Consider the following 13,527-nt stretch of genomic DNA (forward strand, 5'->3'; position numbering starts at 1 on the left):
CTGAAAAAGTATCGTAGTTTCCAAAAAAATATTTGGCAGTACAACTGTTGCCAACATTGATAATTTTAATAATAAATCAGCATATTGGAATGATTTCTGAAGGATCATGTGACACTTTATACTGGAGTCATGATGATGGAAATTCAGCTTTGAATCACAGATATAAATTATATTTTAAAGGAGATTAAAAATAGAAACCATTATTTTATATTGTAATAACATTTTGCAAGATTACAGTTTTTTTTTTGCATTTTTGATCAAATAAATGCAGCCTTGATGAGCAGAAGAGATTTCTTTAAAAAACATTACAAGTCTTACTGATCCCAAACTTTTGAACAGTAGTGTATATATATATATATATAAAATATATGTTTTCTTAAGTTCTGGATTGTTTGTTATTCATAGAGGAAATAATTTAATCGCATTTAAGAATATAATCAAAATGTGGTGATTTTCTAGAAAAGTGCCAAAAATAAATATCAAACCCCTTGAGTGTTATGAAAAGCAACTTAAATCTGGGGTATATTGCTATATCTGCGTTGTAAAATGTTATTTATTTAAAATTGCACTGTAATTTCTTACTACTGTTTTTCCTGTAAATGCATTTTAGCAATAGTAGCAACTAGGGGGATTTATACAGATTAATTTTAACATGGAAAAAATAAGTTATTAGATTTGTTTCAACATTTTTCTTTGACCATTGACCACTAGGAGCAACAGGTATTATCTCATTCATAATGGAACAATTTTAATAATTCCAGTTGAATTAGTGAATTGAAACCAACTGTGTTGTCATGTTTTTCCATTTAATAAAAACTGTTCAAAGAAAACAAGTGCAATATTTTCTTAATTCAACAAAAACCTTTATTTAATTTTTTCCCGTCCTTAAGAATCAAGATTATGTACCTCTGATTTGCAAAGTTCAATCAAGTTTGGGGATAAAAAAAAATTAAATCAGTGCATGTCGAAGCGTATCAGCTTCCATAACAGCAAATTTGTACCACACTACTTCCTTTTTACGAAAGCAGAAGTGAACAACTGATGTCAAAACCCACGCGTGGAATTAGAATAGAAGAAATGGTAGTTATAAAATGTCTTGAAAATCATGGAATAATTAATATTAGTCTTTTGAGGGAAAACCTTAGGATAAAAGAATATGCAAAACATGAAATGCCAGGTTTCCAAACATCACATAATTGATATATATATATATAATACTCTCTCAGAAGAGAATCAGCAGTTGGAGTTGAGACTCGTGTGAGCGCGTGACGAAGATTGAGGAGCGTCAACAGACTTCTACTCAACCAGAAGCGATTTTGGCCCACTTTGTAGTAGCTGCCAGTGAAGAATAACCACACGAGGAAAGGCTTTCAGGAAACGCTGCTTAGCAGTACAATCCGTAATTGATGCAAGAGCGCACATTTCATGACGACGTCATATGGGAACTGATTTATTCCTGATTCAAATTGAAATCTACTCCGTTCGAACAATTACTTATTGTATTTTTAAGGACGCCGGGACTTGAGGCAATGCTGAGATGAGGAAGACTAGCGGAGATGTAGTGGATGGAAATCAACATTCATTCTTCAGAAAACTAAATCAATCAAACAAACCAGTGAAATTAAGAAAGCAAACACACTCTTGGCTCTGCTGTGAGACCCCGGGGCCCCTCGTATTGCATGTGTGTGAAGAGATGGTCGTGGGTTAGTGCTGTTTGACCCGAGGAGCCGTGACTCTACGCAGGAAACTGTACAGAAGTCCAAAATTCTGCAGGAAAACAAGAATGACCTTTTACAAAAAAAAAAAACTTACCTTTTTTTTTTTTTTAAATAAAACAATGGTTAACTGAAACAAAAAAATAATAGAATTATATATTTATAATATAAATCTAAAATTTGAAACTATAAATGTAACTTATTTTACAAAAAAAACTTATATATATATATATATATATATATATATATATATACATATATATATATAAAATATATATATATATAAAAATATATATATATTAAAAAAAATATATATATACACACACACACACACACACACACACACACACACATACACACACACACAAAATATAAATATAATTTAATAATATATTAAATATGAATTGAAAGCTTATTTATTCAGCTTTCAGATGATGTATAAATCTCAATTACGAAAAACTGACCCTTATGACTGGTTTTGTGGTCCAGGGTCACAAATAAGAAGAATAAACCTATATAAACTTTTTTTTAAATAATACTAAAACAATACTAAAATGATACTCAAAGACAGATATTACAAAATATATTTTATTCTAGTAATGAAAGTAACTGTAAGTGAAAACAATGACAATGAAATAAAGTAGTATTATGTATTTTTATTTAAATGTATTTAACACTTATTTATATATATATATATATATATATATATATATATATATATATATATATATATATATATATATATATATATATATATATTTAAATTTTATATATATATAATTCCTATAATATTATAATAACATAATAATAATAACAATAATAGTAATAATAAAATAATTGTTATTGTTATTAAAATAAACAGAAAATTGCTAAAATAAATATCTTTTTTTTTTTTTTTTTTGATTTTGGGGTGAAATGTAACTAGACAATTATATATTTCATGTGAAGAGTGGATTTATTTTTTATTAAAGAATAAAAAAAAATCACTGTGCATTAAATATGTCTGAATATTTGTCCTACCTGGATGGCCAAATACAGCACTCCAAGATAAGCAGCGATACAGAAGGCTAGCAGCAGGTCGAAGATCGCTGGTTTGACCCTGGATCGTTTCAAATACAACATAATTAATGTTCATCACACTTGTAGAAGTTAAATGGGGGTTAATCATTAACATTATTAACCTCATAAATATGAAAATGTAGGATTTACAAATGTACTGCATGCAACCTTGAAACCCGGGTTAAATTATCAAATATGAATTTTTTTTTAAAATAATCCAGGATTAACAAAGCAATCCTTAACAGCTGGAATAGTATACTAGATATTTAAATTACAGACTCAAATCATTGAAAATCTCACCTGTAAGCATTCATGGTCTGCTTGAGTTGATCATAAAAGACAAATTCAGGGTCCCTGTCAAAAAACAAAACACAAACAATGATTAATCCCTGAATATTCATTTCCACTCGACATGGGATCACGGCTGTGCTGTATTCACCTCTTATCGGCTCTGACCAGGTGTCTCTTGACGTCCTTCAGATAGTGGTTCAGGTAATACTCCAGCGTGTTCACGATGCTGCTGTCTTTGTCCAGCAGCTGGGCGGCTCGCGGTTGAGCTGTCAGCCAGTCCACCAGTGACGCCAGCTGATCCTCCTGCACCTGCTGATGGGAATGCAGAACCGCGGTTTAACAACCATAAACCAACCAGACACAAGACGCCAGCTTCACAGAGACCAGTCTGCACTGAGAGCTAAAACACTGGGGAACGCGCACTAATATTTCGAGTGAGGGCTGTTCAATGCAACTCTGAAGATTACAATGTGCTGAACATTATACTCACCATCTGTTCAGTGAAGATCTCCAGGTCTCCGCTGACACCCTGCGTGACACACGACAACCATCACATCATTAAAACACACATTTTGGCCTTCGTGATGCTCAGTGGTAGAGCTGCACCATTAAATGTTGTGAAGTCAAAATTGTGATATGGTTTTGTGTGATTATCAAATATAAATTTATAATAAAATATATGCGGTGTGTTTCAGGGGTATGGCACTGTGTTTTAGTTTTTTACAGTTTGTGCTGTAAAATAATTATTTTTGTCTTTACAGTCAAATATTACAATAATATTTCTTATTGGTTTAATATTTTTATTTAGAAATTACTTTTTTTATTTTACAGTCGAATATTAGAATAAAATATTTCTTGTTTAATATTTTTTTATTTAGTAATTATTTTCTCTTTATTTTACAGTTGAATATTACAATAAAAATTTTTTTATTCGTTTAATATTTTTATTTAGAAATATCTTTTCTCTTTTTATTTTACAGTTGAATATTACAATAAAAATATTTCTTAATTTTTTTAATATTTTTTATTTTGTAATTATTTTCTCTTTATTTTACAGTTGAATATTACAATAATAATATTTCTTATTTGTTTAATATTTTTATTTAGTAACTACTTTTCTCTTTATTTTAGTCGAATATTACAATAAAAATATTTCTTATTGTTTAATATTTTTTATTTAGTAATTATTTTCTCTTTTTATTTTAGTCGAGTATTACAATAGAAATATTTCTTTTGTTTAATATTTTTTTTATTTAGTAATTATTTTCTCTTTATTTTACAGTCGAATATTACAATAATAATATTTCTTATTTTGTTTCATATTTTTATTAAGTAATAATAACAATAATAATAATAATAAAGCAACAAACATAGAGCTGTTTAAAAAAACAAAAGCAATTATAATCACAATTATCAAATCACAAAAACTGTTTCAGAGTGAAGAATGACTCTGTTTAACAATTTGTACTGTAAAATAATACTATTGTACTGTAAAAGTAAATTATTATTAATTTCTTAAAAACTTGGCTTATTTTAAAGCCCAATATCACTATGGTAATATTTTTAAATTTTGTTTAATATTGCTATTTAGTAATAATAATCTGCAAACCTGAAGCTGTTTAAAACATATATATATACAAAAACACAAAACATTTTTTTTGTGCAGCATTAGATCAAAAAGATTAAAAAAATGGTCTTACATTTACTATACATTTAATATGTTCATCAAATGAATTCGCACACACATCAACATTCGTAGAGAAACGAAGACAAATGAAGATAATGCCACATTACCTTCTCCGTCAGGTTGTATATGACTCTCGCCAGCGTTTCTGCGATGACTTTAGTGTTGCGACGGAGCTTCGTCAGATCCACGTGAGGCCTGCGGGAAATGGAATCGAGAGAGAGATGACGTCATCAACCGAATCAACCAATGGGCAGCGAGGGAGGGAACTAGTCGTCATGGTTACGACGGGGCGACAGAGAGAGAGCACCAATCATCACCCACCCAGCGGTGGCCTCTCCCGCCCCCTCCAGAGAGGACGACACTGACCGCATGTCCATGATGGAGTGGCGCGCGGGGCTGCGGTGGCTCTCCAGGTGGGACAGGGTGAAGGCGGGCAGGCGGCGGATGCCGAAGCGCTCGTGCTCCCACGCCAGTGTGTCGTCGGCCAGGTTGATCTTCTTGTGGACCATTGAGAACTTCAGGTCAGGGTGCTGATGGGCCACAACCTAATGACAGGACACAACGATGACCGGCCGATGGCGTTTGACGTCATTGAGGAGTAAATGCTGTGTTTATTTCTAGGAGAGGAGCGGAGAATCTTACAGTCTCTAGCTCTTTGAGCAGGACGTGCTGTGGGCTTCCCTCTTTCGGAGGCTTGGACACGTGCAGGTAAAGGTTGTCGCTGTTACCCAGAGTGTCCAGACACAAAACAAACGCCACGTTGTCCTGAAGGAGACTGGAATCTGAAAGACAAGGGGGAGGTCAATCCGTACCGTTTCACTTCAGGAGGAACTGGTGCTTTTTTCATGTCAAGAAGAATTTTTTTTCTTATGAAGATTGCCTTTTTTTTTTTTTAAACCGGTTCGAATTTACTGCTTAATATCATTTTTATTATTAGTAGTAGTAGTAGTACTAAATAACAATATTAAAAGTTACTTTTGTAACATTTGACTTTTGTAAATTAAAATTTAGGAGCTAAATTAAAACAGACATTTAGCAAAATGATTTAATTTATTCGATTACAAAAAGTACACTGGGGCTTTAAATATTTCTGCTTCAAACTGTATTTTTTTATTTTAATTGTGATCCTTGAACACAGAACCAGTCTTAAGTCTCTGGGGTATATTTGTAGCAATAGCTAAAAATACATTGTATGAGTCAAAATTATTGATTTTTCTTTTATGCCAAAAATCATTAGGATATTAAGTAAAGATCATGTTCCATGACGATATTTTGTAAATTTCCTACTGTAAATATATATCAAAACTTAATTTTTGATTAGTAATATGCATTGCCGAGAACTTCATTTGGACAACTTTAAAGATGATTTTCTCAATATTTAGATTTTTTTTGCACCCTCAGATTCCAGATTTTCAAATAGTTGCATATCGACCAAATATTGTGCTCCTAACAAACCATACTTTAATATTTATTTAGCTTTCAGATGATGTATAAATCTCAATTTTGAAAAATCGACCTTTATGACTGGTTTTGTGCTCCAGGGTCAAAATGATGGAAATATGTATATTTTAAACCTTTAATAAAATGGCAGATATATTTAGTTGTGTAACCAAAATACCAATAATAACTAGAAAAAACAGGTTCTGCATAAAACAGGATTTTTAATTAGCCCAAAATACACCGGGGCTCTTATTTTGAAATGTACATGCTTTACTACTTTCAGCTGCTCATAATAAATACACTGTTTACCCAAAAAACCAAAAGATAACCAGAAAAAAACATGCATAATATGACTTTTAATTATAAACAAGGCCTCTTCTTTTGAAATTGCACTTCATATAAACTATATTTGCTTTGCACATTCATAAACATCTATTTTTAGTCTCAAATGCGAGGAAATTGTTAAACGCATCAAGCACAGCTTTGGTCGTGAGGTACCTGTGTGATCCAGATTGTCTTCCAGCCAGCGTTTAGTGCCTTGGTAGTTAAACTTCCCGCCTCCCGACAAGAAAAACAGCAGGTTGTATCTACTAAAGACAATTTTTCGTAAAGCACGCAGACAGAAAACTGTATCAAAATTACAACATAAATCATCAGTTACCCTGCATGAGTGCGCTTGTAGGAGTAGAGTCTAGAAAACAGTCTCGCGAGCTCCAGCAGTATAGCGACGCCGCTCCCGTTTGAGTCCGCGCCGTACGACAGCCACTGAAAGAAAGAGACAATATGAATATCACAACAAATAACGCTCTCGTTTACTAACGTAACCTCGGTTCCCTGAGATGAGGGAACGATACATTGCTATGGGAATCACCCTTTCCTCCAAATACTACTGAAGCCTTATTGAATCACAACAGTGAAACTGGCCAATGGCGTAGAAGCGCGTGAAATATGAGGGGGGTCCCCAACTCTATAAAAGGCAGCGCTTGTACGTCATCCATTCAGAATCTTGAAGTAAGCAACTTGGCATTCTAAGATCCTGAGCTAGGTGACACGGCAATAAGAGCAACGTATAAAATCCCGCCGTGTCACAGCGATGGAGCCTGGCTCGACTAAGCATGTCAAGTTTCACATACGGAAACCACATAAAGGGCACAGCAAGAGAATATTAAGCGGCTCCGCCCCGGCCGGTGTTTCGGGGCGGAAAGCAGTGTTATGACCTGCGCTTTAATTGGAGTCAAAAGCATTTTAGGCACATAACCTTTTCTAGGCTTCAAGGTGAGTCTGCAATCACCTGGCCCAAACTCAATACACGTGTCGTCAATTGAAAGCGCCTGCAGGTCCCCAACTCGCTTAACAGATGCCAACGCAAGATTGCTGATTGCATGGGCTCGAACGGGGGTCCCGTGAGAGCTTCAAGCACAAGCGCCAAGTCCCAAGTGGGTAGGGTGGAAGGGCGAGGTGGGTTCAGCCTTCTTGCTCCTTTTAAAAAAACCGTATGATCAGGTCATTTCTGCCGATTGATTATGGACATATGGACGCATGAGAGGCAATCGCGAGAGGTCATCCTTGTCTGAAGCTCACCGGAACACAGCAGGGGAGAAAAGGCGTGTCCACTACAGCGTGTAGATCACGGTGAGTATTCTTGATGATAAGCTTCTCGTAGATGGTTGGCTGAAGGAAAAGATTCTGAATTGATGACGTACAAGCGCTGCCTTTTATAGAGTGGGGGGCCCCCTCATATTTCGCGCGCTTGAACGCCATTGGCCAGTTTCACTGGCGTGATTCAATAATGCTCCAGTAGTATTTGGAGGAAAGGGTGATTCCCATAGCAATGTAGATTGACCGAATCGAAAGGGAACTCAAAACGACATGACGTCCTTACCGGAGCAACTCCAAAAGAGTCGTAGTGAGCCACAAGGACAATAGTGGGCAGATCTTCTCCTCCCGCACCTGAGAGACGACCCTGAGAACAAGATTGAGAGACTATATCAAGAGTCAAAAAGGGCACGTAGTTAGCGTGACATTTCTATGCAGCTGGAGGGCTTATTAACACTTGACTGTCATGCTAAACTCAACTGACTTTCTCAGATTAGTGTTATTAATGTCCTCTGTGGTTTATGTTCTGGAGTCAGTTATACTCACCTCTAGACTAGTAATGGCCCAATCACTGACAGCTTTACTCTGAGCTCCGCTCGTCACCATCTGAAAACCGTTAGCTGTCGCTGTGTGCAGCAGCACTGGTCGAAAACATACAAGTCATGTTTAATATACTTCAAATTACTATTAATATAGAAATATACACTAAAAACTATATATGCATGTATATAAACACATACACACACACACACACACACACACATATAATACTTATAAATAAATTTGAAACATGCATGTATAAATATTATATAAAATATATAAACAATATAATAAATGTATATGTATAAATTACTATAAAAATGTAGTATATGTAAACTTTAATGTAATAATATATATTAATACCTTAGATTTATGGTATATAGGCTTGATTATAACATTTATAATTACTATATATACACTGTATACAAATATAATACATGAATATACATTAGAAAAAGTAAATGGAATTAAATAAATATATGTAAAATATTACATTAATAAATATGGAAATATTATTTAAAAAACACAAAATGTATTTATAAACAATATTTTAAATTATGTATAAAATATTATTAATTATTATTAAAGCAAATATGTATAAACTATATTACTAAAATATATTTTTGTACATGTATATACACTTTATTGTAATTTATAATTTTACATACTTTATAAAAATATATACTTTATAAATATTAGATAATTTATAAACAATATACTAATTAGTATGCATGCCCAATTTTAACAGAGCACATATATGTATACATATAAGCACTTCATTATAAGTGATAATTTTTTATAATATATATGCTATAAAATATATGTAAAGTTACATTAAAATATATAAATACACGTAAATAAAGCATTTGTATTTATAACAATTTATATATATATATATATATATATATATATATATATATATATATATATATATATATATATATATATATATAAATAAATGTTTTATTATATATTAAAAAAAAAAAAAATAAATAAAATGATTTAATATTGATTTAAAATAAAAATGAAAAACAAAATACTTTAATAAAGCACTTCATATAAATTATATTCCCTCAACACATCCATAAACAATGGCACAGAAATAAGTATTTTCCGGGCTCCAGCGTGAAGTACCTTCAGCAGCTGATGAAGATCCCTGTGAGGAAGAGGAGATCTGCGTCTGCGTGTAGATGGACAGCAGCTCCTCGTCCTCCAGAGCGAAGTACACGGGTACGATGGTCTCTGTGGCCAGCAGCTCCGGCTCCAGCTCCATGAACTGCTACAGGACCCAAACACAGCACAATCAGCCTCCAGCGAGCGGGATCGGCCCACACCAGACTCTAGCGGACGCCAGTGTTACCTGCACTATGTCCTGCGGCATAGTGGACATGTTCTGGGGCAGTATGATGACCACTGCCCCTGCTGACTGTTGCAGGGCTTTCTGGTGTTTCTCGTAAGAGAAATCGGCGAGCCGCATCATCACACATCGACGGCTGAGCACCTCGGCCTCCACCGTACGAGCCTCCGTGTTTAAAATGGCGTTACGGGAACCTGCGAATTAACTTGGATTATTAGTGCATGGGACGCATATTATTCACCATCAAAAAAAAAAAAACATCCGTTAAAAAATAGCATTATGATCATAGTCATAAATGATTAGCTGTTTTCCAGTTTGACTTTCTTTTCAGCAAAATATAGCTGAAAAGTCCTGTAAAACCAATTTTGAGGAGATGTTTGATAAACAAAGCTGGCGCATCTTGAATTTTAAAAAACATTATTACTAAACATTACTAACACACTAATAAAAACATTTTTGTTCACTGAAATGAAGCTGAAATAATATGAAATAAATATTAAATTAAAAACGTGAAAATTATATACTGATATAAATAAAATAATTATATTATTTGATTTGATGTTATTTATAAATAAAAGCTATTAATAAAAAATAAAATGAATAGAAAAAAAAAATGTACCTAAATATATTTAAAAAAATCTTCTATCGTGATAAGCATGTTGCTAGCATGATTAACATGTAGCTAGTTAGCATGCTGCTAGCATGTTTCTAGCATAGATATGTATATGCGCCAAGCAAGGAGACGCGTCCGCCATCTTTAACGGTCAACTAGACGTCATTCACCATAATAATCAATGAAAATTCGAAGATGCCACAATCCTACACAGCCGATGATTGTAAAAACCGCCGGGATTTAAATTCCCGAAGAAACAGGATGACCTTTCACGATGAAAATGCATTGTTTTGTGGTTTTAAAATGTATTAACTTAATATTCCAATTTTTCCAATTTTACCAATTTTCCAATACTTATGTTACTGTTATGGTGAATGACGTCAAGTTGACCCTTCCAATATGGCGGACGGCTTACGTAAAGTGGCCCATAGAAACAATAGCCAATGACGCATTTACATGGTTGCTAGCATGATTAGCATGTTGTTAGCATTTTGCTAACATGTTTCTAACATGATATGCATATTTTAACATGATTAGGATTTTGTTAACATGCTGCTAGCATGTTTCTAATTTCATCAGCATGTTACTAGCATATTGTTATCATGATTTAGCACATTGCTAGGACGTTTGAACATGATTTAACTTATTGCTCGCATGTTTTAACACATTGATACCATGATTAGCATGTTGCTAGCTTGAATTAGTACACTGATAGCATAGATATGTATAGGTAGATTCCTCATTCGACAGCTCCAAGCACGTAGACGCGTTCACCAATCTAGCAACGGTCAATTTGACGCCATTCACCACAATATTCAAGACACCTCAACCGATGGCTGTAATAAAAAAAACGCCGGGGTTTAAATTCCAGAAGAAACAGGATAACCTTTCACAGGTGAGACTGCAAGAAAGAGGCGGAACCATAGATACGTAAGGATTGTGGCATCTTCGAATATTCATTGATTATTATGGTGAATGACGCCAAGCTGACCCTTCCAATATGGCGGACGGCTTACATATAGCGGCCCATAGAAACAGTCGCTAATGAGGCATCTACGTATACATATTTATGATTGATAGCATGTCTTAGGCTAGTTGCTAGGATTGGCTAGCTAGCTAGCTAGATTTGATTTGATTTACTTTATCAATCCCACACTAGGGAAATTCACTTGTCACTGCATACTCCACAAGACCAACCACAAAACATACTATAAACATACAACAATACTACACAATATTATTATTGCAACTAAACAGTCTAACTGCTGTTGGATAGATAGATAGATAGATAGATAGATAGATAGATAGATAGATAGATATATTGCAACTAAACAGTAGATAGATAGATAGATAGATAGATAGATAGATAGATAGATAGATAGATAGATAGATAGATAGATAGATAGGAAATATTGGATAAAATGGAGATAGATAGATAGATAGATAGATAGATAGATAGATAGGAAATATTGGATAAAATGGAGATAGATAGATAGATAGATAGATAGATAGATAGATAGATAGATAGATAGATAGGAAATATTGGATAAAATGGAAGCTCGTGGCATTTTGGGAGTTTAAGTTTGAATTTTGACAGTTGGAGTTTGAATTTTGACAGTTGGAGTTTGAATGGTCTTGGCTTATCTGAACATTCCATCAATGTAAGTCTATGGGATTTTTAATCTTCAGTTTTATGAAAACCGTAAATCAGAACAGTCTGAAGGTCTGAGCTGATCTGAGTTTGGTGGTTGTAAGTTAGCTTTAAAGCTCTCGGAGGAGTAGCGTTCAGAAATTTAGTCGAAGAAGAAGAAGAAGAAGCTGAAACAGCAGATCAGTAGGCAGGCTTTCTCAAGCCTACCTAATACAGCATTATGGGTTGCTCTGAAGTGTAGGGAGTTTCTCACCGTAGGTTTGTCCCTGCAGGTCGTACTGCTGCATGCGGTACACGCTGAACTCATGCGCCGCTTCCGCCCGAAGCGGACACACCAGCACCAAAAACAGCACCAAACTCAGCGGCAGCGACCACTTCAGCATGTTCTCCAACACCTCGCTGGCCTCCTCGAACATGCTGCAGCCGGTGCGGTAGATTCCTGCGGAGAGAAACCAAGAAAAGACGGAATGAATGACTGACGGAGATCGTTCGAGCTGTCAGGAGCCGCGGTGCGGATTTCAGGCAGGCGAAGTCAACGGACACCTACACGCCTGCCTGTATTGTTTCGTCGATGCACGTTTAGCTTTTTCTATGACAGATTTGGTTTAATATATCAAATTAAGCTTTTGGAGTTTTTTGAAAATAATTTTAATTGATGAAATCTTGTCCACGTGCCTCTTGTTGGTGATAGTTGGGGTCCATCAGGAGAATTCAGGGACTGCCTCATCTGACCTTTTTCTAGTCATTATTATTGTCTATTTTTATTTTTTTATTTTGCAAAACATACATGTGGGGAGTGCAGTGCAATTTATTCATATAAAGGATAATTTAAACTTGTGTACAAATGTTTTAATTAAATAATTAAATGTTTCTAAAAGATTTAAATTTAATTTTATTTTTAATAAATTTTTATTTACAAGTCAGAATAATTATTGAGTCACATTAAATTAGATTTTCAAACTATAATTAAATCAAACTACTGTTTTATTGCTTATATAAAAAACAATAAGCTTCCTGATGATGACGATGATGATAATAATATGTATATAATATATAAATGTCTATATTAAAATAATTATATTACATTACATTAAATAATTAAACTGTATTATTTCTTCAATATGCTCCCTGAAATTGAATAATAATAATATCTAAATTTAAATGAATAATTATAATAAATATAAATTAAACTATATTGGTTATAGCCAAAACAATATGCTCCATGAAATGTATAATAATAATAATAATAATAATAATAATAATAATAATAATATTTAAATTAAAATAAATAATTAAGCTATATTATTTCTTGGTTATGTACAAAACAATATGCTCCCTGAAATTTAAAAATAATAATAATAACAATAACAATGCCCTAATAATAATAATAATAATAATAAAGTTTGAATTAAAGTAAATTATATATGTAAAAGTTACACGAAATAATTACAATTAAGTGCTCTTATTGTCCACTAGAGGGGAGTCTTCCCCAATAATCAAAATCTGACCCCAGTTGGCCCTTCCTAAATAAGTCACACAGATAGACACAGTAAGCACATTTCATTTTGTTCACATCTA

The 13,527-nt window shown here is 33.6% G+C and overlaps 1 protein-coding gene across 8 annotated transcripts; it reads right to left on the reverse strand.

Annotated features, from left to right (window-relative positions):
- Positions 1–387: 387 nt before the first annotated feature.
- On the reverse strand, positions 388–12,499 carry LOC109066106 (nicalin-1-like). Of its 8 annotated transcripts, none has more exons than XM_042711678.1 (15): positions 12,203–12,499; positions 9,689–9,879; positions 9,463–9,607; positions 8,335–8,429; positions 8,075–8,155; positions 6,854–6,957; positions 6,691–6,779; positions 5,395–5,534; positions 5,119–5,297; positions 4,860–4,947; positions 3,556–3,594; positions 3,214–3,374; positions 3,075–3,128; positions 2,736–2,814; positions 388–1,767 (listed from the first exon to the last, which is right to left on the reverse strand). In XM_042711678.1, exons 1-15 carry the CDS (start codon positions 12,363–12,365, stop codon positions 1,705–1,707), a joined length of 1,671 nt encoding a protein of 556 aa, XP_042567612.1. In that variant the 5' UTR covers positions 12,366–12,499; the 3' UTR covers positions 388–1,704. The 8 variants fall into 8 exon arrangements, with proteins under 8 accessions (XP_042567612.1, XP_042567607.1, XP_042567611.1 ...); XM_042711673.1 differs by having other exon boundaries at positions 5,074–5,297; XM_042711677.1 differs by having other exon boundaries at positions 6,691–6,782.
- Between the last annotated feature and the right edge of the window lie 1,028 nt (positions 12,500–13,527).

Source organism: Cyprinus carpio, chromosome A22, assembly GCF_018340385.1.
Source record: "Cyprinus carpio isolate SPL01 chromosome A22, ASM1834038v1, whole genome shotgun sequence".
In the NCBI taxonomy this organism is placed as follows: Eukaryota; Metazoa; Chordata; class Actinopteri; order Cypriniformes; family Cyprinidae; genus Cyprinus; species Cyprinus carpio.

Excerpts from the sequence above, each read along its gene's own strand:
- LOC109066106 (XM_042711670.1), bottom strand. The coding sequence starts at position 12,365 with ATGTTCGAGGAGGCCAGCGAGGTGTTGGAGAACATGCTGAAGTGGTCG. Across the intron at positions 8,156-8,334 it reads GGGCCATTACTAGTCTAGAG|GGTCGTCTCTCAGGTGCGGG; the intron begins GTGAGTATAACT and ends TCTTGTTCTCAG. Across the intron at positions 3,595-4,859 it reads TATACAACCTGACGGAGAAG|GGTGTCAGCGGAGACCTGGA; the intron begins GTAATGTGGCAT and ends TGTGTCACGCAG.